A 26,903-nucleotide genomic window follows, 5' to 3' on the forward strand; every position below is an offset into this window, starting at 1 on the left:
AATTGATCACAGATACGTGTCAAGTTATCTGCCCCAGAGTACATCACAACCGTTTGCTCCCAAATTTCTTTCCAAGACCAAAGATACATTAGAGAAGTAGCAATCATGGATTCCATACAACTCCAGAGAAAAGAACGAATCACAGCATCGTCTTCACGCCACTGAGCATATGCTGAATCAGTGGTAGCCGGAGGTTTGTTCTCTTAAAACCTGATTTTCCGACGCCCAAGTAAATAGTTAGAGACAGTCATCTTCCACGGCGGATAGTTAGTCCCGTCTAGCTTTATGGACGTCATCTGAAGTGGAGGCTCCACATGTGAATAACTAGATTGGCCAGTGTATAACCCAGAACGAACCTCATTACTCGTAGTCAGAGTTGGTGGCCGAGAAGTTTCCTCCACATATTCCATAATAAATTCAAGCAAACACTAATAAAACCACTAAAAAATTTGTCCAAGATGAATAGGACAGCACTTCAATCACAACTACCAGCAAGGCTACCAACTACAGTCACCAGCAAAGTCAACAACACCACAAACACGACAAACAAGGTCACCAACAACCCACAACAGCGTCACGACCACCAACCAACAACACAGGCACCAACACCACAACAGCTTGATCGACGACAAAATCAACCACAATAACATCAACAACAACAATCAGCCATGGGGTTAGAATCCATATACCAACCCGTCCATCAATAACACCGCCAACATACTCGCACAACAACATCAATATTCAATGCCGGGACAAGAAACAGTGTAAAAGCACCACCCAACCATTGACAAAGCAAGAATAAACTAGTAACCAATGTCCCAAAACTAACCACGGAACAAACAAAGAGAGGAAGAAAGAGTTAGATCATAAATTTTTTTTTGTTTTAGGTAGGGCAGGTTTACATGAATGAAAGCTAGGGTAGTTTATGCCAAAGGGAACTAAAGAATTAGGGTTAGAAAACTGACAGATCGTAGAAGAAAAGAAAAGAAAGAAGGGGAGGGGGGGGGGGGGGGTTGTGACGGGTTAGGGTTGAGGGTGAAGATGGAGAGGGAAAAGGTATTAGGGTTAGGGTTTAATAAAAAAACCCAAAAAACTGTCTTTTTTTTTAGGGTTAAAAAAAGAGGAAAGAAGGATGAATAGCACCTTGTAGGAGTGCATGATCTTCAACCTGTTCGCTCTGATACCATGTTAATCTACATGGTGGAGTGTGTGTGTGTGTGTGAGAGAGAGAGAGGGAGAGAGACAGAGAGAGAATGCGTTAAAGGGGAGAGAACAATTGGTTTCTTTCTCTCCCCACACGATTTATTTATGTATCATTAAGAGGGGGTATATTGACAAGTATACCCTTATTACAATCAGTATTAATGAGAACACCCTTATTCCTTCTAAGGGTATTTATAGAGTTTTGGTAACCAAATTTCTTTCTCTAACATGGGTTTCCAAGCTTAACTCAAATTAGGAGGAGAACAAACTTCTACGTGAAACTCTCCCAACTTTTGTAAACTTCCATCTTCCAAGATACTTCCAAACTCTGGGACTTTTCAAGATTACTTGCTTGTTCAATATCCTAACGTCACACGACTAAAAGAAATCTACTAAAAGTGAACCATCAACGGCTCCTTTATTTCAACATAAAATAATGAAAAATAAACTAAATCTAAACTCTTCTCTCTGCACAAGGAATCATCTTGGACCGTTGATCTTTAATCCTATGCGATCTCCTAATAACCTTGGATGATCGATCTTCCAGAGAATCTCCAGCAAGCTCATCCACCCGATCTCCAATCTGAGCCTTCTAATCATCCATCGGTTGATCATTAATCAAGGAATTCCAATCATTGGATGCACCTCCATCACATATCCTAATAACCTAAAATATTATTTTTCAGAGCATATGGCCATGATAAATGATTCCCATAAGTAGGTTGTGCAAAATTAAATAAACATCTAGACTCTATTCTAATAAAATACAGTGGCCTTCCAAAACAAATGATTTTTCCCTTTACTTTTTCAGAAGCCTGTCTTCCGAACATCAAGGACAATGCCAGAAAATGCCCAATTACAACTTCACATACCTACATTTCAACGTCGGGAACTATCCTAACATCCACCCAAATTCTTCCCAAACCTAGCAAACATATGCTTCCGCCATCACCAGCTCGTCTTCTAGGCTGTTAGTAATTATATCCTTCTCCACAAGCTTTAAATTATCGATAGGTGCAAATCAAAATCGAGTTGAAAGATTGAATTGCAAAAGAACCTAGATGGAGGTGTTTGAATTATAAAGGATGATACTGCTGCTGGGAAAGAATAGAAGGTTGGGGTTCTAGACTGACGGGTATTAGCAGAAAACAAACAAGCGTTTCACTTCAGAGGCAGTTTTCATGAAGGAGATGGTGAACGAGTCGGAAGGATTCATTTGGAGATGAGAGATCATCACATGGTGTGACATCCTTCACCATAATAAATGGGATCTGCTTTGCATTTAGCCAAAGTACTGTACAAGTGTGTGTGTGTGTGTGTGTGTGTACACTGTAAAGCTCCCACACGTAATAAGATATATAAATTTTTATATAAGTTTTTGCAAACTTCTACCTATTTATATATGTAAGCACAATGTAAAGACATATACATATATACACAGGCATAATTATGTACAAGATTAAACCCTTTGGCATTTTGGTAGATGTGCATTTTGTATCAAGCCATATGATTTTGACTTGATCTAAATTAGCTCTAGAAACAAGTACTATCATAAAACATAACAACAGATAAAAAAGCACATAATATATTATATAGAAATTGATTTACATAATTTATTAGAATATATTATAGTGATATTATTAGATAACAAAGAAAAGGGTCAAAACTCAATCTCCACAGAAGGGTTAGAAAGTAGAGACCTACCATTTCTGCATTTCAAGCCAGCTCCAATAACTCAAAATTTCAACCATATGCCCTACTCTCTTGTTACACATGGTAGATGCACAAATTTGTTGAACCCGTGTAAAGTAATATGCAAATCCATGAGTTGAATGAAACATATGCAAGCTTCCAGTCCCAAACGAAGGATTCTTATAAGTGAGACCATGTGCTAGAAAGAATGATTCTCACTTCACAGCACCAATTTCATTTATAATTTGAATATGCACTCTCTGTATCAGATATGACTTAAACTGCCATTTACTCCCTCCACCATTTGACTGAAATGTGGATGAACAATGTCGCCAAAAATAAAAGAACTTTACCCGCATCAAGAGAAAAGAAAATTACATTACAGAGTAACAAAGGTCTTCATTGTAGCATGAGTCCATGACGTGCTAGTCCTACTAACATCTCTTTATTGTATAATACATTAATTCATGAAGAAAGGACTAAATGACTCAAATGAGGATATCACAAAATGGAATCCATTGCAATGCAAATAAAGAAGGGAAACCCATGACTTACCTATGGCAGGATCCGCCACATGAACGAACACGGTGCGTCTCCATTTCAGGCAAGTTGTTGTAGTATGTGCACTCAAAAACATTGACCAATGAACCACAATGGCAGGAGCGCTTAATAAGTACTTTGCATGGAAAACAATTTCCAGCATGACAAGGCAATGGGCAAGGATGTGGGCACGCAGGCTTTCTCTCCTGATCATAAAACAGAAGTGATAAAGTACAACGAATAATTTGCATCAAGTTAATGAACTTGGAAAGTAGTATTTTTCTCTTGAAAGACGAAATAATTCTCGTAAAAAATATTCAATCACTGTTTAAAGTAGTATTTTTCAAGCGATGAAAGGTAGATATAACGACTATCAAAGATCATAATTAATAGTCTCATCATGAAGAGAACTGTAAGAGTGAAACAAATCAAATAAAGTCAAACCTTTTGGCAAGGAAGCATACACTCATCACAGGACTCTGTGAACCCAACATTTTCGGAATCAAGTGGAAAACTTTGACTTCTTTCAGGCGTATCCAAGGTTATGGAACAATTCTTAACAACATGGCAAGGTTTCATACAATAATGATTGCCACACTGAAGAAGATTTCCACATAAGTTATGACAGGAAAATGTTGCTCTATCTGAGCAAACCATCTGAAAACAAATATGACAGTACTTGTAAGGGTAAAGAAATAGAAAATCTATAAAAGTTAATAAAATTTCAAAAATAAAACAAAAAACGTATTTATTTTTTTCAAATGCTGGAATATTTGTCACAGAAAAATCAATAACCAACCAGTCGTTCTGCTCCAATGTGTTTCCCAAAGCACGACCTCGAAACAATTTCTTGGCAAGGAGGACATGATGATCCTGGCTTACCTATGAGCTGCTTATTTGATTTCATTGTTTTTGGTTTCAATGTGAATTCTGGGTTAGGAGCAGGCTTAGGACCATGGCACCTGAAGGGAAGTTCAAAATAAAAGACAAAAAAGCATAAATTTGAAACAAAAAATTAGACACCAACATAACCAATGAGATTTATGAATTGAAATATAATAGTGATTATCAAACCTCTGTTTACATCTATGCCCACATGGAAGTTCCTCATCGCATATTAGCTGACAAGGTATGCAAGCTCCGTAATGGCATCTATGTGGCTAGCAGATGAGACGAGATAAGTATTATTGGTGCAAGATGGAAGCCTTCTAATCTGACATGCTAAAATTACTATAATAGAAAGAAAGCCTTTTTACCGCCACATATGATAGTTAAATCAATGAAATGGATTAAAATTATAAGAACAAAAGCCACTAAACAAGAACAAGTTAAGAGATAAGAGAAAATGTAGCTTGCATGTAATCAATACCAGATTCACAAGGAGCCTACTTTCCACATGCATATCATTGGATATGAGTGATTTTAGTTACCAAAACCGTAATAATAAATCACGAATATCATTAATAAGAACATCACCGAAGGAGAGAGAGTTGCATATATAATACAAAGCATGACAGCTAGAGTTGGAATGTACAAACCTTCTACCCAAGTGCAGTCAATATAAAGAAGAGCTGTGTCAAAGCAAGGTGCAACAATTTGACAAGTTTGAGGATGATAACAACTCAAGGGAGAGATCTCTTCCATGAGAGAGAGAGAGAGAGAGAGAGAGAGAGAGAGAGAGAGAGAGGCAGGAGAGGGGGTAGGGGTGTTACCGAAGCCATTCGAAAATAAAAATATAAAAATACTCATTTCAGAAAGAACGAACACGCAAAGTGGAGTAGGGAGGGGCAGATAAGGGGTGGGGATGTTACCGAAGCCATTTGAAAAAAAAAAAAAAAAATTAACAAAAAAACTCATTTCAGAAAGAAAGAAGATGCAAAGTGGAGAAGTAGAGATAGGGCCCAAGTGGAGTCATACAATTGATAAAAATCTAATACTGCTGAAGTCAGCAGGGTAGCCACACATGTGAAAACAAAGCAGAAATGACCCTTTCCATATTTTTGTGGTGGAATTTATGGTTATTTTTTCAAGACATTTCGAGATTATTAAAATGGATTGGTATTGATATGGATTGGTATTAAAATGGATTGGTGGATCCGTATTGATTTTTTGAAGAGTCTGACAACGGAAAGACTATAGCAAAGTAAGAAGTTCTAGGGCTAGCTTTTCCATAATTTTAGTTGTATACACCAAAGTGGACAACTTTTATGATATTGGGCAATTCTGGTTTGCTATATCCTTTTTGCATCTATTGGGCTCTTCTGGTTTACTATATCGTTTCGGCATCTATCATCCATTTACTTGTTATTTCTTTTCCAGTTTGTCTATTGCGATATATATTTCATTTTTTTTCTGTTTGCTGCTGAATAAAAGATACCAAAAGTTGCAAATACTAGAAGGCTAGGACTTTTCTACAGGAATTTTCACATCTGAAATTTCAATCCAGAAAATGGATTTAAGCATCGCATCTGATTTTCCTGGCCCTGAACTTCAATTCAGATTTGTCAATCTTTTCTTGAGATTAAGTGATTTTACTGCTCATAGTTTAATGAACTTTTCTCTAGGTTCGTGTTCTTTCACTAATTTACAGCATATTGAAACCATCTCATAAAACTTCCTGATCACAGGGTTGTCTCACTTTGCAGCTTCAGTTATCAGACCAATTCTGTTAATTCTAAGAAATCAGAAAATACAAGACATTATTACATTTTGGATTTTGTACTGGGTGGCACTGGAAGACCTTAGGCCTATCTTCCAATATATTACACGATACGCTACAATATGCCACAAGATGAGATGAGAGACACAAGATATCTTGTCATGTGCAATAAGAGCAGAAATGGGGCTTCTGAAACCCCTTGCTCCAGCCTTTTTTGGCATTTTAGGCCTTCTCGAAACCTCATCAAATATGGTTGAGGACCCTTTTTCCAGGTTAGCGTATAAAACAAGGAGTGAAGCATCAATGGACAGATTGAGGCCTCAGAATTAAGGATTTAGGCTTTTTGTTTTGAGGTTTCCACTTAATACTTTTTCTTTCAAATGATTTACATATTTTTTTCTAAATAGATGCAGATTATTTTTCTTTGGGTAATTTAAGATAGATGTATGCATGTCTCTGCCAGATCAATCATTTTTTTTCTTTTATTTCAAATTTGCATTTTTTTTATTACCTTGTTTTCAAATGGTCTGCTATATTACCCGTTAGACACAAATAACAATGCTTTCCGAAATATTTATTGCTAGAGGGATGCACCTCCGTGCTGCTGGATCTACTTGTTTCACACATTTATTATTTTTAATATTTTATGCTTTTCTTTACAAATCATTTGTAATGTTTCTTGCTAGATACATATATGCGGCTGTTTTTAGTGCTCTTCTAGGGCTCTGCATCTATGGACATGTGATAGCGCTCATTTTTTTTCTAATGAATTTGCATTTTATCTATTCTGATATCTTATTTTTAAGATCTTTTTTTTAATCAAAGGATGTGCTACATGTGTTGGTAACATATAGTTAGAAATTTATGTGCTTATATTTTATTGGCAGTGGTTTTCGATTTTTTTTCTATTTTTCTGGTTTTTAAATAACATGTGAGCACATCATTGATGGATGCGTTTGGAATTCAAATATGCATCTATGGCATTTTTAGTAATTTTTAATTACATTTTTATTATTCCACTATTGTTTTTATCTTTATCCTTTTGTTAATATGCTAGATCAGAAATAATCATCATACATACACGGGTTGCCACAAGATTCATTAATTTCTGATGCAGATTAGTCTTTTGGTTGTAATGCATAGTGATGATTTTTCCTGGACCAAACTGTTCTCATGGAGGCAGGCAAAAAAAAACCATTTCCTTCGGTGTGACTTAGGGAGAATATGCATATATGGTCCGATGGCCTTTACAAGTAACTCTTGATAAATCACTTGGATCCTGCTTTTCTCTATGGCTCATTCAAAAGACAAAATCGCAATTCGCCCAGCTCTTACATTTCTATTGTGGTGGTACATTTTATTTTTTTTTTGAAAAGCGACACATATATATTATAATTCAAACTGAAGATTACAGAAGATATGGACCAGCAGTCCCTTGCATATTTACAACGTCGGAGACGCCAAAAAAACAAAAAAAAACCTTGTTATATATCATTCGTCAGGGACCATCCTTCAAAACCCAAAACAAGTTACCACTAAAACACTATCCATAAGAATCCTGAGATAGTAAAAAATAAAAACCTCTTAAAGAGACTCCCCTTAAGACAACATTTCTGTAAGTTCGATAGGAGCCCCACAATCTCAGAGGCAAATACCCCCTCATCAAGACTAATGGCCGAGAGTTCCTCATCCGAAGGTTCTTTGATTCTTTCTCTCCATATGCCCTCTTCCTATTAATCATAGCCTCCGATTTTTGGATCCCCACCTCTTTATCTTGTTTCCACTGAAGAAGTCTCGAGGTCTTTTCCTCCGCCATCACCTTGATAAAGAAATGATGCTTATGCATGGGTGAATGAGTTTCTTTAAGGTTGAGCGACCCAATCACCTTCTATCATAAAGGGCTATTAATGGCGCCGTAGTAGCCATTTTCAGTCATCCCAATACATGTAAATCTTTTCGGCTTCCCATAATATATTAAGGTCCCAAAAAATGAATATTTTAATCATATCTTGTAGATTTCCTTGGGGGTTCATTCAAAGACAGATATCTCGATCATTCCTTTCATTAAATGAGGATAATCATGCCTCCAATTGATAGCATCATTGCATTGCCAGTATCAGGATAAAAGATATTATCTTCCCAGCCGCTATCCCCTAATCCCATGCCAAAGACTTGGGAAACCCCCTCATCCATAGACGACACATACCTTGGGTAGCATGGAGGCTCCATCATAGCTCTCATTATTTACCTTTAAAGCTTCAACCCCGTCTGATGTGAATTTGAAAGGGATGCCCGTTTTGTCCATGGATAATCTTCCACAAGAAGACCCCACAAGGGAACCAAATATATCCCTTCTGGATCCTTGCTTCCCTGGGAGCACAGATTTCAACTTTCGAAATTCCGGAAAGGCTTCATGAATGGATAATCCAGAAGTTCCAGGCCTGATGGTTCCCAGATCGTTCCTCAGCTTCGCAAATCTACTCTTTCGTGTCTTTTGACGCGTAGATCTGACAAGGCTAGAAGATTGTTTACGATGATTCCCCTTCAATCTGGACCCTCTCTTCGTAGGATCTGATAACATGCGTAGGGAGCAATCTAGACTAGTAAGGTTATTTGACAATCCCAAGGCACTGTCGCCATTCAGAGGAGGGGACAGAAAGGAGGGAGACGCTATACCTTGCAGGTCACCCTAACGCTTCTACCAAGGGATGAAATTTAAAATTTGAATTCATGGGCCCCATAGGGTCAACGGTCTCCCTAGCCTGGATTTCCGAGGATTGTGATAGCGTCGTCACCAGCACCGCCGAGAGTTTTCCGGATTCTGAGTCCAGATCTTCTAAGAGTCAAACTCTGGGAGGGGAGGAGCCTTTTCCAGATTGAGGAAGCAAATTCTGATTATCGGTATCAGAACCCAACTAACGTCTATTGCTCTGAACTTCAACTCCGACGGTGTAACACTGGGCCAATATTTGAACCTGAATAAGGGGTGGAGGTACCTTCCACTGTGGAGCGAGACTTTTAGCAGACACGAATGCCATACATTGGTCGTGGCCCCCTTCCATTTTCACATCCAAGACTCGACCAATTAAATTACCTAATGCATCAACTGTGGATAAGGCCCATACATGAAGAGGAATGCCATAAAAGTTAACCCATCGCACCTCCACACCTTAAACATACTCTGTACTCTAGGTAGAGAGAGAATTCAATTGGCTATCCCACGCCTCATTTCCTTTGGCCAAGATCATGGCGGCTCCTCCTCCGACTCAAACATAAACATAACTTCATCCTTTGATAAATCGCAAGGATAGGAAAGAGGGAGGATATTCCAGGATCTCTTAGCCCACTGCCAAAGCTCATTAAGGGATCCAGACGTGTTCTTCTTCTTCCCAATTAGGCAGCTTTTGAGGGTATCCAATCTCGTTTCCACCTCCTTGCCCGAGATAATTAAGGACGGAGTACCTCCCTCGACCAGTGAAGAGATCATCCCCGAGTCAGGCCATCGATAAGCTTCCTTATTAACATTTTCCAATGAGGCTTGCGGGTTGGTCTTTTTCTCACCAGAAGAGAGAGTACCCTCCAATCTATCCAAATTACAACTCCGGCATTTGTCCCCCCATTTGAAATTGAGGTAGTTACAGGATGAGCAATTCCAATCCCCAGGTCTCCAGATTAATTCTTTCCTATTACTTCTTTTCCAGAACCTCCTTCGTGGATATGGATTTGTAACTCCAGATAGGTGATCTCAATTGTTTTGCTTACACCATCGACAGCAACGCCGCCATTTGAAGTTCCAATAAGCACAGGCTAAGCAAAACCAATCCACCCCTTCTTTCTTCATCCGAAATTATTACCACTTGATACGCGGATATTAGAATCATGGATTTCGTCAAAATCCTAGATGGAAACCAGAGAAGAAGGATACTGTTGTTGGTACATATTAAGCCAGGGGGATTATATGGTCATTATTTATCAATCATTTTATTCCCCCAACCTGCACTATTTCTAAGATTAATAATTGTGACTAGGACTCCATTTCAAAAAAAAAATTTGTGACTAGGACTACAAAACAGATGGAGACATGATAAAGCCATGATGAAAGAAGAGAATATAGACAGGGCTCCAATAGAAGGAGAACTTTCTCAGGATCCAAATCTTGCGAGTTTCAATGACAACATGGAAAATAGGTACCAATATAGTGTATCATTTTTTCAATAACTTTATCTTGAAGATTTAGATGATGTCATATTTCTTTGAGAGCTTAGCTCTTGTACCCTTCTCATGAATCTAGAAAGATTAGTTGAGATGAATTGCCATACGACTGGTTCAAATTGTAACTTTTTGGTTCTCATTAGTTAATAAGTTGATGTTATATTTCAAATTTATTTAACAAGTTGAGGGGCTGCTAATAATTGTACACATTTTCACATGGTCCATATTTCATGATTTAATGATTCTGATACATTATCTTGTTTTGTATGAAACGTAATATCTTATTCTGTAAGGTGCGCGAAATTATGATTGGTTGTAGAAAATGTACTACTTTACTCTCTTCTTGAATTATTATGGCGTGTAATATCTTATTTTGTATGGTATGTAGCACATATGATTGGTTGTAGAAAATTTACTTAACTCTCTTCCTGAATGATGGTCACTGATTCTATACATAATACATCATACACTTTCCTCATCATGAATAATGATACTTAATATATGACCTGGAAGACATTTAACATCATCATACTAATATTGACAGCTGTCAAACTTGAGTAATTACACAATACAAAATTAGCAAAAAAGGTCAATACTATAAAAGAAAACATATCATATATCAGTTTGAGAAGGTAAAGTGGTAAAGCAACAGATGTATCATACATAGATGTCAAAAACTAAGACAAACACTTTACTGTGAAGATTTATGAGATATTATCTTTTCTAATGATTTCATAAGGTTTTTTCTTACTTTTTAAGGTTTTTCTTACTTTTTCTGATTTTATTCTAACAATAAACACTTGATTGATTTACCCACCAAAATAAATAAATAAATAAACACTTGATTTTGAAGATATATGATTTATTACCTTTTCTAATGAAACCATAAGGTTTTTCTTACTATATTTTCATTTTTTTTCATAACTTTGTGGCATTCATACGTACTGTCAGACATGAATCATGTATTGAGGTTACATATCAAAATTTAGACTATCAAATACAGATTGGAGATATGAGATTTTAACCTTGATCTTCACGTATATCTGGAAATTTTAAAAACACAAATTTCTAATAACAATTTTAGAAACTATATTAAAGTTTTACAGTAAGAGTTTAAAGTTGGAGCAGTTAAGAAAGTGATGTACCTTGCATCTTGATCCATGCCTGCATAATGAAGGAATACAGCATGGTTTAGGACACCTAGGTGGTTTTTGCCCTTTTTCAGTCCCGCAAGGGACCTGACATGAAATGGATGAAAATGATGTAAAAACCAGAGCACCAATAATGACTCCATACTAGAAAATATGAAAATGACATCAGCATTCACTTGTTTTGATAATAGCTTTGCTCTCTTATTTTGCACTTTTTCATTGGTCATTGATAGCTTCCTGGGAACCGCAAGAAGCTCCAAAAGCCAACTAGAAAAGAGTAAAACAGGGGAAGCAGTGCATTTATCAGAACAAGGGAGTTTGAACATCATAAAAATGAGTACATTAAACATAAAATTATAATTCCCCATGGAACTGAGTAATATTTAAGTTGTTGAATAAATGCAGCCACCTGTAAATGCTGTAGGCAATGCAACAAGAACAATAAAGCATAAGCAACAAAAACCATTCAATTACACAAAGCAATCACATTTAGCATATGATGTCCTAGCAAGAATGGAAATATTGTATCGAGGCCAATGTCGCGTAAAAACATCTTTTTCTTTCCTAGGGAATGATGTCATCGCTCTTTCTCTCTCTTCCCTCTCTCTCCTCCCTTCCCATATTTGGTAATGACACCCCTAAATTTTGGCGGGAATTTTACGAATTGTAGGGAAAAAAAAACCTAGCAAATCTCGTTGACTTCACTGTTTTGATTAAAAACTCCCTAGGATAACAATTTTACTGGCAACCAATCGAAGCATAATGGTTTAACATCGAACACCCAGTGGCAGGCATTGTCATGTATACATGATAATCTAGTATATACCACATTTCACATGAAATTTACATAAATATTTATACATAATACATACACCAAATTTCACATGCAAACTATATAAATAAAAAAATATAACACATACTGATATAGTATACTAATAACACTTATTTTTTGGTTTCGGCCTGTGATGTGATCTGAGTTTGATGACTTGACATCTTTGAGGGACATTTTATTTATAGTTTCTATTTTCTTTGGTAGACACTTTCTATTTTGGTAATTTTGCTATTTTGGAGCCTAGACGTGGGGGTTGTCCACATCACCTAGGGCCCTCACCACCTCATACTCCACTTTCTTGCATACTTGGACGATATTAGCCCTAAGTAGTATTTAGTTGTAACTTAAGTAAGGGTATTTAAGTCATTTATCAATGATTTGTGACTTAAAAACTCGTTTATCCTATTGGTTATTGATAGGGCCGAGTCACTTAAGGCAAATCTCACCTATAAATATCTTTTTACTTCAATAATTGAAGCATTATTGAATAAAAACGTGAATAGCAGCACAAGGTAAGGGTTTCTTCCTTCTTCCTCCTATCTTTCTCCCTTCTCCTCTCTTCACTGCATCCATCATCTTTCTTCTCTTTCTTAGCCCCTCCTATCGTCTTTCTTTTCTTTCCCCTTCTCATATCCCATCTTCTATCGTTCCACCTCCCTTCTTTTCCCTTCTTATATCTTACATCTATTTTCTCCCTTTCTTCTTCACTCTTCCCAATTGGATTTATAAGCCGTTCTCTTTTTCTTCTATGTGATCTCCTTTCCCTCTTTTCTTGATCTTGATCTTTTCTAGAACTTTATCTTCTTTTGATTCATTGATCTTGATCTCTTTTCTTGATCTGGATCCATCTTCTTGATCTTGATCCCTTTCATTGCTGCCTTATACATATTTCCTCATTGATTTCATTGTTCAGGCTGCAAACGAGGACATTTTCTTAGTCTAGTTCCATCCATCGCGAGTTGCGGTTATCTTGGACCGTTTTCGGACCTTCCCGGCTTCTCCACTACCCTCTTGGACTGCATACAAGATTCGAGGTCGATGTGCTGACTTGTCTGGGTGAGATCCTTCCTAACACCATTTCAACCAAGGTTTTAAATTTCGGTTTCGGTGTCGGTTTCGGCCACCACTGAAACCGAAACGTTTCAGTTTCGGACCGAAATTTCAGCCGAAATCATGTAAAAACATGAATATGATTTTTTTTTTTTAATTTCGACCAAAATGTCTAAAATTTTGGTGTCAATTTCGGTGGAAATTATAACATTTCGGTGTACATTTTTAAAATTTCGGTGAAATCTTGTAAAGAAATGACTTCATGTGAATTTCGTTTCGGTTTGTGCCACAACCAAAATATTTCGGCCGAAACGTTTCGTTTCGGCCGAAATTTAAAACCATGATTTCAACAATATTAAACCCTATTTTGAGCCACTGATACTCTTAGGACTGTTATCTTTGCATACACCTTATCCGTGAGCATATCTTATCCGGTTTGGGGGTTACTTTGGGCCTAAGATTTCTCTTTTTCTTTATTTTCAATTGTATCCAAACCATACATTTATTGCTGCCCATATTTATCTTTATTGCTCTCTTTTGCTGTGGCTTGTTATGGAAAATTTCATGTTTGGACAGATTTAAGATCATTGATGAAAATTCTCTAAAGACCAACTCCAAAGTAAAACCCTAAAGGCGATTTGACTAACTTTTCTAACTCTTAATCTAAATTTGGGACTAGTTGTGCTATTTCATGTGAAGATTAACCCATCAAGATCCAAAAGTTCTCCAAAATAACCCATAAACCCCCGGGTTTGCACTGGCCTGCATTTCAGTGTGTATGAAAAAGAAAACATTTTGATTGTTTCAAGTGAGTTCGGTGGAAATATAAAATCATACTAAATTGTTATCATCTTTCTTTTCTGTCTAGGGTCAAACAATGAGTTTTGATCGTTGATCAATGCTCAGAAAACCATATCTGAGCTCCAAAGCAGGCGATAACTTTCGGCCACGCAACACCAATGTTATTCATCGCATTTCGGATATCCACAACACTGCCCTCGGTCAAATTGTCGTCCCCACCGATGGAAATGATCATCTTGTCAAACCGTTGGTTCCTGATTTAGATTTCGTTCTCAGCTCTGTCTCTAGGTTAACTTCACTTCATACCTCTGGATACTAGATAGAACATGGCTGTAGGTTGAGGCCTCTCCTCTCAACGATAATGTTGATGAGGTATTGGCTCTAGGTTAACTTCATCTACAAAGTTGGCGACTGTAGCTGCAAGGATCAAAACCATGGTGCCAACCCCAACATCGCTATTACCATCCGGAGGAAGTGCTTGGATATTAGCTAAGGATGCGTTTGGATCACCGGAATTGGGAATCAGTATCGGTATCACATTCCAATCCAATTCCAATTCCCCCGTAAACAAATAATGATTCCAATTCTAGTGTTTGGGTAAGCGTTGGAATTTATCTAAGGAATCAATCATGATTCCCATTCCAGCGTTTGGTAGGGTCCAGACCAACGCCGGAATGGAATCAAATTTTCAAAAATGGGTCTTGGTGCTACCTCTATCTCTGTAATGTGTTCAATGTTAAAATGAGAACTACAATTCCCATGTTTATTTTGATCGGCGAAATGTAAGATGTATGGGGAAAGAGCAAATTTCCTATGAATTATATCATGCAAAAAAGTTTATAATACAATTCCTCAATGACCATTAAACTTTAAAAGATACCACAATGGTCATATTCAAAGACACAACAATGTTTCGTATTCAAACTTTACTCAAGCATGAAATACATCTAATAACAGCCGATCCTGATTCCAAATTTTGGCAATCCAAATGCCACATTAAAGCATTTAATAGATGGCACTTCTCTTATGAAAAAGAGGGACTACAAAATTACTCTTTTCTGTATGTACAGGGAAATGACATTCACACCACTTTTTCGTACTTTCTCACCTCACTGTTTTTTGGGGAAAAATAATGACATGCCCAAAGCTAGAAGGTGGGAATGGAGGTTGCAAGCCTTCGCACCAGTGATGCTCGGATCCGTAATATGGAGAGAGAGAGAGAGAGAGAGAGAGAGAGAGAGAGAGAGAGAGAGACCCATATTCAAAGAGACATAGACCCCTCTCTTTGTTTCGAACAAAAACAGAGGAGCCATACAAAAAAAAAAGCAAACAAAAACGGAGAGAGAGTGGGGCTTCTTCAACCCTATGAAAAACACCCACATAAACCCACTGAAATAGAGAGAGATTCACAAGAACCCCTATGAAAAACCCCCTTTGTACTGATTTGCAGAGAGAGAGAGAGAGAGAGAGAGATTGGAGCTTCTTCAACCCCATGAAAAACACCCACATAAACCCACAAAAATAGAGAGAGATTCACAAGAACCCCTATGAAAACCCCCTTTGTGCTGATTTGCAGAGTGATTGAGAGAGAGATGCATACGTTCCACCTTTGTGCAGATTTGGAGAGCCGAAGTGGAGAGAACGCCGCTGATTTGCAGAGCTGGATAGGAGAGGAGATGAGAGAGAGGTTACAGGAAATATCTAATAATAGAAGATGAAATCGAGATGAGATTTGCGCCTTTTTTTTCTCCCGATTCCGGGAATCAGAATACCACCCTCTTGGGCGGGTATCAAAACGTGGCTAATATTCCAATGTTTATTCTGCTGGGATTCAAATCTCGTTTCCCATTCCAATTAGAAAATGAAGCCAAACGGCGGAATCACCCAAATCAGTACAGACACCAATTCTGAATCCTGATTCCGGCGATCCAAACGCACCCTAAGGGGATTCCGCCAACGTCATAGCTTGGGCTACAAGCAGGTGCTCCGTTCCATGGAGACTCGCCCAATACTTGGACGAGATTCGTGACCTGGTTCGAATCATCCACCTGACATTGACACATCTGCGGAGGAGCACAAATGAAATGGCGGATGGGCTTGCTAAGCAGGGGGGCCTGTTTCCCGACACTCGGGTGTGTTATGATGAACCACGGGAGGGAACGTGATACGGTTTTTATATTTTCTTCCATTTAACCGTTGGATTGTATTTGGGAACATCTTGTCCCCATTTATTGTAATCTTACGATTATTTGGAATGAAATTATCTTTCAAAAAAAATGAATAGGGGGTCTAAATAGCTTTTCATGGCCATCGTCTCACACTCATGTGTTGGACACAGTAAAGGAGGTGGGGTTACGCGAGATTCAACTTGAACCGCTTTCGTAAATTTTTTTGGGGTGAAACATAGGGATGAGAAGTGTTGTTATCAATGGAACCCCACAAATGGGGGTTTATGTATCCCAAGTCAACATCTTAGCTCCTATTAGTTCGGTTGACCCAAGGGCTTAAAAGATGCTATGCCAATGTTTAGGATCAAACTAGGGTTCTAAGGCATTTTGGCCCAATACGTATGTATATAATATATATAGGGAAATAATTTCAGCACAAACATATTTTGATACATGTGCTCACTTGCTTGTCTTTTAGCATTTAAAGAGCTGTAAAAAGGTTATTACGATTCCCAAAAAGCACTTTCAATCCAAGAAAATACTAAACGACAAGCAAGGTGAGAGCATGTATCAAAACATGGTTGTGCTGAAATCATTTCCCTATATATATATAGGAAAAGTGAGTATGAGTGGCGCCTCATATAAGCTTATATGAGGTGATGGCTAGAAACACGGTGGGCCCACATTTTTGGGGTGATCCAAACCATTCATTTGATAGGCCCTGACATAGATAGGGTGTGCCCAAAAAATCAACTCCATAGGATCATTCCAACCCTTCGAACTGGGGGGTGAAAATGGGCAGTTATAAATTTGCCCAGATTTTTCCATTTTTCACCTCCACAGTTCGAAGGGTTGGGATGATCCTATGCGGCTGATTTTTTGGGCACACCCTATCTATGTCAGGGCCTATCAAATGAATGGTTTGGATCACCCAAAAAATGTAGGCCCACGTGTTTCTAGCCATCACCTCATATAAGCTTATATGAGGGGCCGCTCACAAACACCTTTCCCATATATATATATATATATATATATATATATATATATATATATATATGAGTTTTAATGAGAACTTGGTAGAGAATTGAACAAACTCACAAACAATTTAATGGATCTTCACATACAATGTAAGAGAAGGATAAGATGATGATAGATTTGATCATAGAATCACCAAAGTAGGGCAAAACCCAAAAACCCAACAGAGAAAACTCATTGTACTTAAAAAGTAAATTAAAACTCATATATCGGCCCAAAACACATTAAAACCCTATTTTAATCCTAAAAATTGGTATAGGATGAATTTATGCCATTACATAAATCTAAATAGAGGCTAATCCCTATCATAGAGCACCCCAAAATACAAAAAGAAAATGTATTACATATAGCTGTCCTAAAATCACTATTCACGTTTTCATTACAAAGCCCACCAAAACCTACTATTTCTTTGCCAAACAATTAAATAAAAATCATAAAAATTATCATAAATCATTGAAACTATGTTTGCAATTTTCTTGACAAATAGAGCCCTGTAGGGCCCACTGTAGACACGTACTTTCTCTTTGACAAATAATTAAATAAAAATCATATCTTTGACAAATAATTAAATAAAAATCATAAAAATGATCATAAATCATTAAAACTAAGTTTGTAAATTTCTTGACAAATAAAGCTCTGTAGGGCCCACTGTAGACATCAGCCCGGTCTTTGGATCTCAATTGATCCTGTTCTTCTCTTGGATCATCTTTGCTAAATTATGGGCTTGCTCATGAATCATCTCAATCTACATGTTGATGGATCATCTTTTGTGAACCTAGGACCTGTTGTGCTGACCAACATTGTCCAAGATGACTTGGAGGCAAATAGATCAACCTTTTATAGTTCGATAGATTTTGTTAAGCATTCACCAAAATCAAAGGCCTAAGCTTTAATTCAAGGGGTAACACTTTCTTTCTTCCAAATTTCAAGGATCCATTATGATTGAGGGAGACTCTTTGAATGTCATTACTTGGATTAGAAGAAAAAATAGACTTTCCTAGTAGATTGGTGGAATAGATCAACAAGATTTTAGAACTACACAACCCATATACTGTTTCTTTTCAGCATATTCATTGCAAGTCCAAGTCCAAAGCAAATTCGTTGGCCAAGGAGGGATCAATGAAGATGGATTTAGAATCTTGTAGCATTTCCATTGTAGTTCTTATTATCCCGAGGGTGTTTTTTCAAATTTTTGTAGCCTTTGATGTTGTTGAGCTGTTTATTCGCATCAGCTCAGCCGTCCGTTTTGTTTTCACCTATTCTTAACAAAATTGTCATTATAAAAAAATTTCAATTAAATATGATTTATAATGCCCTAAAGCAACCAGAGAAAAGCTAAGATCCAAAGTTTAAAAAATAGAATATACAAGACAAAATCGCACCTCAAAGTGTGTTTCTCCACATAAACATGCAATGGACACCATCACTGGACAAGGAGCACAGGCGCCTCTGCAAAAAACTCATTTTTTAGTCATATAGAGAAGATATCAAAAGCAACGACTGTTGATGTGTCATGCCACAGGATCATTAGTAAAATTTTAATCTGATTCACACACATCGTTCACTTTAAAAAAAAAAACAAAAAACAGTTATAAAATCTGAACAAAGTTTATGATCTCTGGCTCCAAGAGAATACAACATCATACCATGAAGGACAAAATTGTATTAGAGGAACTAAACTACTTGACAGATTACGAACATTTTAATACCGGGTTCTCACAATTGTACACTTACTTTCACACCATAACAAATCCACTATCTCACCCTTCCGTACAAAGTATCTGCAATATAACAAATCACTTAGGTAAGATGGTCTTTCCTTTTTTTCCCATTACCATGATGTGGGGACCAAAGTTGCTAGTGCGGGAAGCGAAAGCAGGAAGCAAAGGCTCCCTGGAAAGGTGGGAAGCAGGAAGCAGGAAGCAGGAAGCGGGAAGTGTGATGAGTCGGGGAAGCGAAGGGCAAGCTTGAAAGCGTGACAGCGTTAAATAATTTTAAAAAAAAATGACACTTTTATAAAAATAATAAATGCAAATCTAAATATTCAGCTCTCAAACCATTAATCAAAATTTCAAAATTCAAATATCAAAGTTATTACATAATTTCTCAAATCTTACCAAATACAAAGGTATCAAATACAAATCTAAGCTTCAATTCCTACTCCTGACTCAGTATAAAAATAACAGTTCGAAGACTAATGGTTTTAGGCTTTAGGATGCTAATTTACTTCATGACAAGAACAAGCACTTTAATCTAATTCAAATTACTTGTTTCAGTCAACAGATACATTAACAAAATTACATACCTACCTACTACCTTCATCTAGAGGTAAAATTTTTGTTTTCAGTCTCGTATTCAATTGCTCTTTAACCTATTTCTAAGGTTTAAAATTTCAGTTTCGATTTCAGATATGGCCGAAACCGAAATTTCAGCCGAAATAATGAAATTTCGCTGAAATTCATTAAAAAGGAAAAAAAACATGAAAATCCCAAATTTTTACTGAAATTTCAGAAATTTCAGCCGAAATTTAGGTAAAAATTGAAATTTCAAAAAAATAAAAAGTAAAAAATGCCGAAATTTCTGCCGGCTGAAATTATAGAAATTCTGAAATTTCGGCCGAAATATGGGCAAACACAGAAATTGGTAGTTTTGGTGTAGGCCCCACCCGGCATTTCGGCCGGAATTTAAAACCATGCCTATTTTATTAGATCTTCTTGCTTGCTTTCGTTTTTAGCTTGTAGTTTTAGAGTTTAGTCTTTTCTTCTTGTTTGTATTATGTTGTAATCAGATTTCTATGATCTTCTTGTTTGTATTCTGTTGTAATCAGATCTCTAAATGCTAGTTGTATTCGAATTGAAAGAACATCTGAAAGAAAACAACAAGCAGCAATGCAAATTTCGAACTCGAGCAAAAAATGGAAGATAGTAATTCAAAATTGACAAAAATAGCTTATGGCGACAATTTATTTTTTGAAACTTTCGACAATAGCAATTCTAATTGCAAACAAACATGAATTAGGTGAACTTGATGAAGCCGGAATCAAAGAACTTGAGCGATTCAATTTTTGAATTCAAGCATATTTTTGAAGAAAATGCTTCAAAAATGACATAAGATGGGTAAAGAAATTGGCAGAAATTGTGAGCTTCTATAACGTATGGGGACTAGAGAGTTCCAGATGAATTCACTACCAATGGTGATTGATCAATCCGTATTGTGGTCCAAAACAAGGATCAAATGCAAATTGCACAATCAAGAAGGAGATCGATCGAAATTTCAAGCTTCGGATCACGGAGAAATGAGAATTACTTCCGGATCTGGCTCTGATACCAAATTTGATGTACACTTTTAGGGAAGAATTCTTGAAATCCAAGTCTTTCTATCCGGGTCTTGGAAGTTTATGATCGAAGCTGAAGTTTTCTTCAAAATGAGTAGAAAGAAAATGCGCAAGAAATTACAGAAATTGAGCAGAAATTCAAGAAAAATGTAGGAATTCAAGAAAAAGATGAGAAAAATGATAGAATTTGCAATTATATTGAATCCAAAAACAAAATACAGCATGGGAAGAAACGTAGCTCAGTTGCAACAACGAATTAAGAAGTGGAGGAAGGCCTTGCAAATCCAGAATTCCTTCTCAAACTTCCATCAATGTCCTTCTCTTACAAGATAACCAGGGAATTTTTCCTCTTCCAGACGTTTTTCTCCCTTAATAATGTTTACAATCAAAAAGCTCCTAAATGAGAGCAACTCTCCCTTATTTATAGAGGATTCCCTCCCTTTACATTCAAATCCCTACTACATAGCCACTCCTTCACTCACTTATTATTAGAAATATGCCCCCTACATGTATACCCTACAAGTACATGGAATTAACAAGAGTTGACAGCATGGTTATTTATGAAACTACCACCTATGTTAACTAAGACCTCGTATACTTTGGCGCAATCCGGACCTCATCATTAAGGCCATTGACATATGCTGTGAATGAAAGAAACGACTTAGCCTCCACAACATGGATGGTCCTTTCAAAAAACATGGACCAACCAGTATTTCGTCCAGTTTTGTTTAACGACGAGATCCCACAACTACGACCAATCATTCCTCATCTTCCCACCTTCAACTCACTCTGAATGTTAAACGACGGTTTCCACAAGCTATTCGAATAGGCACGGTTGGTCTAATACAACTACAGCAACAACGCCGCCGGCATTGGATAAGCCCTATTTCAAGACTTGAAGAACTCTTTCACAACCCAGTCGTAAAAGAGAAGCGATTGAAGGAGAAGATGGAAACCCGAATTCAACCATGGCAACCACTTGTCGTTGGCGGCACACAATTACCATCTTATCTATCTTCCCTTCGCAGCTCCAATAAGAACTACGGGGAACCCTTGCTCCGATCCACGATTTCTTTCTTGTACTGGGTTTCTAAATGTAGAGGCAAGGTAAGCCATATTCCATCTCCCGTGTTGAGGAGTCATATAGAAACTGGTGCTATTGCGGCTACACCTCCCGATTTGTCAGGTATACTGCGAAGAATGGCATGGATCGGTAGGAAATACCATTCCGGCACAATATGAGGCGGGGGTGGGCATCGGATTAGCAGGTATATACTTGCTTGTCGGGATGCGCCGAAACATTAGGAGCATAAAAATTCCAAATGGAAGAAAAGAATCTCGTCTTAGGCGGTGTGAATCCATAAATGAGAGTAGCGGTCGCAAATCGAACTGTTTTTAGGCTTGACCCTAGCTCCACTCCACTTTATCTTTAGGAAGTTGGCTTTCGGTGCCTATTCCATTTATCAAAGGGAGATTCTTTTTTGTTTCCTTTGAAAGCGGCATTCTCCCTAGGCATGTACGACACAAAAGGGCCTAAAAAAACAAGACTATCCCAACTCATGGGTGGCTCGAGATAATCTACTTGGGGAACATGATGGGAAGGAAAGATGGGTCTCCGTCCGTCATGCGAGTCCTTTCCCTACCGACTGCCCACCTCTTAGCAACCCAAGCACAGAACGAGGGATTTGCCCAGGACGAGTAAGAGCAGAGCGCATTGAGCCAAGCCAAGTCCCTTCCTTATTGTGGGGGAGTCATGTGATGGAGACAACGAAAATGGTGTCGATCTGAACTTACCACCGGAGCCTGAGCCTCCCCTGCCCCACCAGTGTATTCGTTGAGAAGGGCTATTCTGGTTCTAGAAAAGGCTTGGTTAAGCCAAATGTTGATTAAAGTGATATTACATCATGCCTGAGATATGCCTATGAGAACTAGGGATGAGGCTCTTAAAGCTCTGGTGCAGAATTGCCAATAAGAGGTAGCTGGTTCTCCCCAAAATGCAATGAGGCGCAACAATGACTGGACATCTAGAGGTAAAGCACTGTTTCGGTGCGAACCGCGAGAGAGGTACCAAATCGAGGCAAACTCTGAATACTAGATATGACCCCAAAATAACAGGGGTCAAGGTCGGCTAGTGAGACGATGGGGGCTAAGCTATTCGGCTAGCTCTCGAATCGATAGACCACCGATTTCCTTCTCTAGGTGACATTCCTCTCATTTCCGAATCAAAAAAGATTCCTGGATTCGGCTATCTAATTCTGAAAACTTGAAAATATTTTTTTTAACTTTTCTCATTTTTTTTCGAGTTCTTTAAAAATGGGTTTTAGATAATAGTAGATAGAAACAACGTCTGTAAGGAGTCCTATTGAAACCAAGAAATATAGGCATGCCTCCCATGCCGGGCCGGAACATTCATGAATCGGCCTTCAATACATTAGTCCTCCCTTCCCCGTCTTAACGGATGGATTTTCATCTTTCATTCCCTTTTGTACCCTTCAAAATAATAGGCGACTGGTCGAGATCCCACTGATACCTAGAAGTTGCCTTGCCAAGCTACATGAAACAGATTTATGAAAGTCCACGGAAAGATTATAGCTAACTACCCGAAGTCATATGACGTAGATTTAGAGCCAGACCAACTACTCCAATAGCACTCATCGGTAAATTGGTTACTGGTACAAATAACATAAAGAAACGTAACCAACGTTTATTGGAAAAAGCAACCCCAAAGATTTGGGACCAAAAGCGGTTAGCAGTGACCATCGAATACGTCTCTTCAGCTTGAGTTGGGTTAAAAGCACGGAATGTATTTGCACCATCACCATCTTCGAATAACATAAATTAGATAAAGCATTTTCATCCTGAAGAATATTTGATGGAGTGAAACGAGTGAGCTACAATTCCCTAACCTAGCTCTAGACCTGATGCCCTATTATGTAAGGGGAGGCCAGCGAGCGAAGCCCTGGTGAACAGCGACCGTAACTATAACGGTCCTAAGGTAGCAAAATTCCTTGTCGGGTAAGTTCCGACCCGCACGAAAGGAAACATGGATGTGATGTCCTTTCAAAAAACATGGATGTGATGTCCTCTCCTTAGATCATGGTGTGATGCCTTGGTTAAGCCTAGAGGTGTGATGCCCTAGGTTACCTTGGTGTGATTCTTTGGTAGTTCCATCTACTTCTATCTTTTCTTCATGGTATTCTTCAATCTTTTCTCATATTCGCTTCTTATCCTTATATTTACTTCTCTGCTTTTTAATTTCTATAATTTTATAGTTCTTATGAGATAGAGTTTTTTATTCTGAACATAATGAAGGCTGGAAAAGCAACTTCAAAACCCTAGATCGATTTGATTGGAGTGAATTTCCACTTCAGAAAAAAATCAGACTATTACTTTTCTAGCATAAAATTCCTTTCAATGGTATAGAATAATCACCAAACATATAGAGGGAAAAAGCTCGGCTTTTTACAGCAGATCCTTCAATTTAAGAAAAGAAGTCGGATTCCGGCCAAAACGCATGACTTGTGTGGGTTCCAAGCTTCTATATGTTGCACAAAGGGAGGGAAAAATCTAATGGGCTCTCATTGCGTTGATGGCTCAGATTTCAACTACCATGAAAAATTGCATGAATAGGAACTGAAATCCAATGAGAGGGAGACCACTACTAGTCGCTTTTTAAAAAAATATTTGTTTTGACTCGCCAGAGTGGATGAAAAAATATTTGCTTCAATCTTTGACTTAACCAATTCAACTTGGTTTTACCTTGGCCAAGTTCTTGTCGCCCAAGTCGACTTGGTTTTACCTTGGCCAAGTTCTTGTCCGAGTACAAGTTTTTGAACACTAATACTTCTTTGATTACCATGAAGGGATGCAGAATCTATTAGCCTTGCACTCGATGAATGTTTTGACTGTTAATATGGTAATTCTGATCGTCCAAATCATCAAGGGATACATTTGGCTTCCTATGTAGTTTTCAGCACTAGTCAGTTGGGGCATTCTTCATTACAATGTGAAGAGATAAGTCACCTGAAGTGCCTTGATGTCTCCACTCTTTGATATAGCATTATTTGAAAAAATCAAATACCTATAACAATTAATGTTTCCTGTGGCTAGGAAAGATTGGTCCAATATGGTGTAGAAGATTCAGTCCATGATTGTCCAGACTCAATTTCTAGTACTCTTCAAAGTCCCAAGACCCAAATAAATGTATTTAGCATTTTCCAAGCATATATGCTGATGGAATAAGAGTGGATTCCATAGCACCCAATAGGCTTTTCATAGCCCATATTTGTAGCAAGAAAAAATAGACATTTCTTTCAAGCACAGGATAATGTGATGTCTCCATTGTATGAACTTGGAATTGGATAACCTCTGAAAAATCCCCCACGTTAAAACTGAAAATTGTTAAACACATCAAAATTATTCTACAAAGTGAGATATTTGATCGGCCTCAACCACAGATCTCCTATGATCCAAGAAATTTAACTTCATATTATAAAGTTGCTTGCATGGTAACTAATGCCCCTAAAATGCAACTGGCAATAATGCCTATAGCTCAGAAGGGAGAACCTGAATTTTGACGGGAGCAGCAAGGTCACCATGGTGGACAATGCTCAGGCTTGGGAAATCGGAATAGGGGGATTATATTGGGATGCTTATGGTAGGGTCTTGTTGGCATTTGCAGTCCTTGCAGTGATAGTCATGTAATAGGGGCAGAGGTTGGCATCTTGGACTGGGATAAAACATTTGGAGTCATCACTAATTAAAAGTTTGGGTCAAAGGCAATTCTATTACTACAATTTTATGGCTCAAAGACGAGAATAATCCCTCATAGCTGGCGAGAAGAAATATTTATGAAATGATAGATTAATTGTCTATTTGTTTTGAGAACTCCTTTTTCCCATATCCATCAATAAGGAAATGATAGGGAGACTCTTTAGTCTTAATCTAATTTTGGTCAAAAATGTGCTGAAATCAGGGTGTGGTACGAGATGGCTGGGTTGTGGTTTGGTTCAGTTTTGTTTCATTTAGCTGTGTTGTCCAGCCTCTTCTCATTTTAATAAAATTTTAGTTGTTCGAAAGTTATATCGATAGCCCAGACAAATCCAATTAAGCAGGAACAATGAAACATTAGTTTTCAGTATCCAAATAAATCCCATATTTAAAGTCAGAAACGAATCTCCAAGTTTGAGTAGCTACTAGCTACCCATACAATTGAAAGCCATTAACATAAAAGATAATCTAAGATGTGACTTTAGATTCCCAGGCAACCAACTTAGCAAGAGTCGATTACATTGACAATTAGAACCTTAAATATAAACAAGGCTTGCCAAAAACTTCATGGGTAAACATAACTAACCCCTTGCGTATGGATCATATCACCCTTCCTACGACAAATCTGAAATTGTGGCTATAATGAAATTATTGGAAAAATTCATAAAAAATGAAATTATTGGATAACATACCTGTGGCATGGCGATGGGCATTTATGGTTATTACACCGGAGCTTCCTACCACAAACCTGAAATTCAGACAAGTTAGTTGGCATGTCATATTACTAACACATTACTCAAAGCACGGGGTGAATAGTGACATACACCTCTGAGCAAGGTGGGCAGTCCCCACCACAGCAGCGACGTTTACAAGCATGGCGGCCGCAGTCTCTCGCTCGTTGACATTTTCTATCACAGACCAAATCTTGATAACAAGGAACCTATAGCAGAGTCAGCATACAATTGTGTATTTTGAGCTTGCAAATAGCTCACCGCTACTATGGACTCAAAACAGCATCATGTTCATACTTGAGAATTGTACAATTTTGATAACTCAGTGGAAAACAACTACGAAAGTAAGACTCATAGACAATCATAGATTAAGGTCCCATGTACCCGAAGTCCATCCCTCCTTTTATTCTTTTTTTTTCTTTTTTAAATTATTAAATCAAATATAACTAGTCATAGCAAAGCAAAGATAAAATCGCACCAGAAGGATAAGAGACCAGATAACCTGGCATTCCTTGCCAATACAAAATTTAAATTTCACACAGACAAAACAGCCAAGTTTACTAAAGACTTAGCTTTTGCATTGTCCTCTATAGGAACACAATACACACAAAAAATTGAGTATCCAGGTTCATTTCGAAATATCTAAATTTTTAACAGAATTTCCATTGGGTGGGAACTCCTTCAATTTTATCTGATAGACAGAGATGAATCACCACCGTATTTTT

General features: G+C 37.7%; 1 protein-coding gene across 2 annotated transcripts in view; it reads right to left on the reverse strand.

The window, feature by feature from the left end:
• NFXL2 (NF-X1-type zinc finger protein NFXL2) overlaps positions 1-26,903 on the reverse strand; it is an 86,168-nt gene that overhangs the window by 38,640 nt on the left and 20,625 nt on the right. Inside the window, exons 2-9 of one of the 2 annotated variants that reach the window (XM_077383073.1) lie at positions 26,274-26,387; positions 26,140-26,195; positions 18,726-18,792; positions 11,452-11,544; positions 4,510-4,595; positions 4,235-4,397; positions 3,880-4,092; positions 3,451-3,641 (exon numbers count right to left, since the gene is read on the reverse strand). In XM_077383073.1, coding sequence (XP_077239188.1) covers positions 3,451-3,641; positions 3,880-4,092; positions 4,235-4,397; positions 4,510-4,595; positions 11,452-11,544; positions 18,726-18,792; positions 26,140-26,195; positions 26,274-26,387 — 983 coding nt within the window. The remainder of the gene's footprint in view (positions 1-3,450; positions 3,642-3,879; positions 4,093-4,234; positions 4,398-4,509; positions 4,596-11,451; positions 11,545-18,725; positions 18,793-26,139; positions 26,196-26,273; positions 26,388-26,903) is intronic. The other variant, XM_077383074.1, reaches the window with a different exon arrangement.

The sequence above is a fragment of the Tasmannia lanceolata genome, unplaced genomic scaffold (genome assembly GCF_043159265.1).
Source record: "Tasmannia lanceolata isolate RefF3 unplaced genomic scaffold, GAP_Taslan_0.1 ptg000006l, whole genome shotgun sequence".
NCBI classification, from domain to species: Eukaryota; Viridiplantae; Streptophyta; class Magnoliopsida; order Canellales; family Winteraceae; genus Tasmannia; species Tasmannia lanceolata.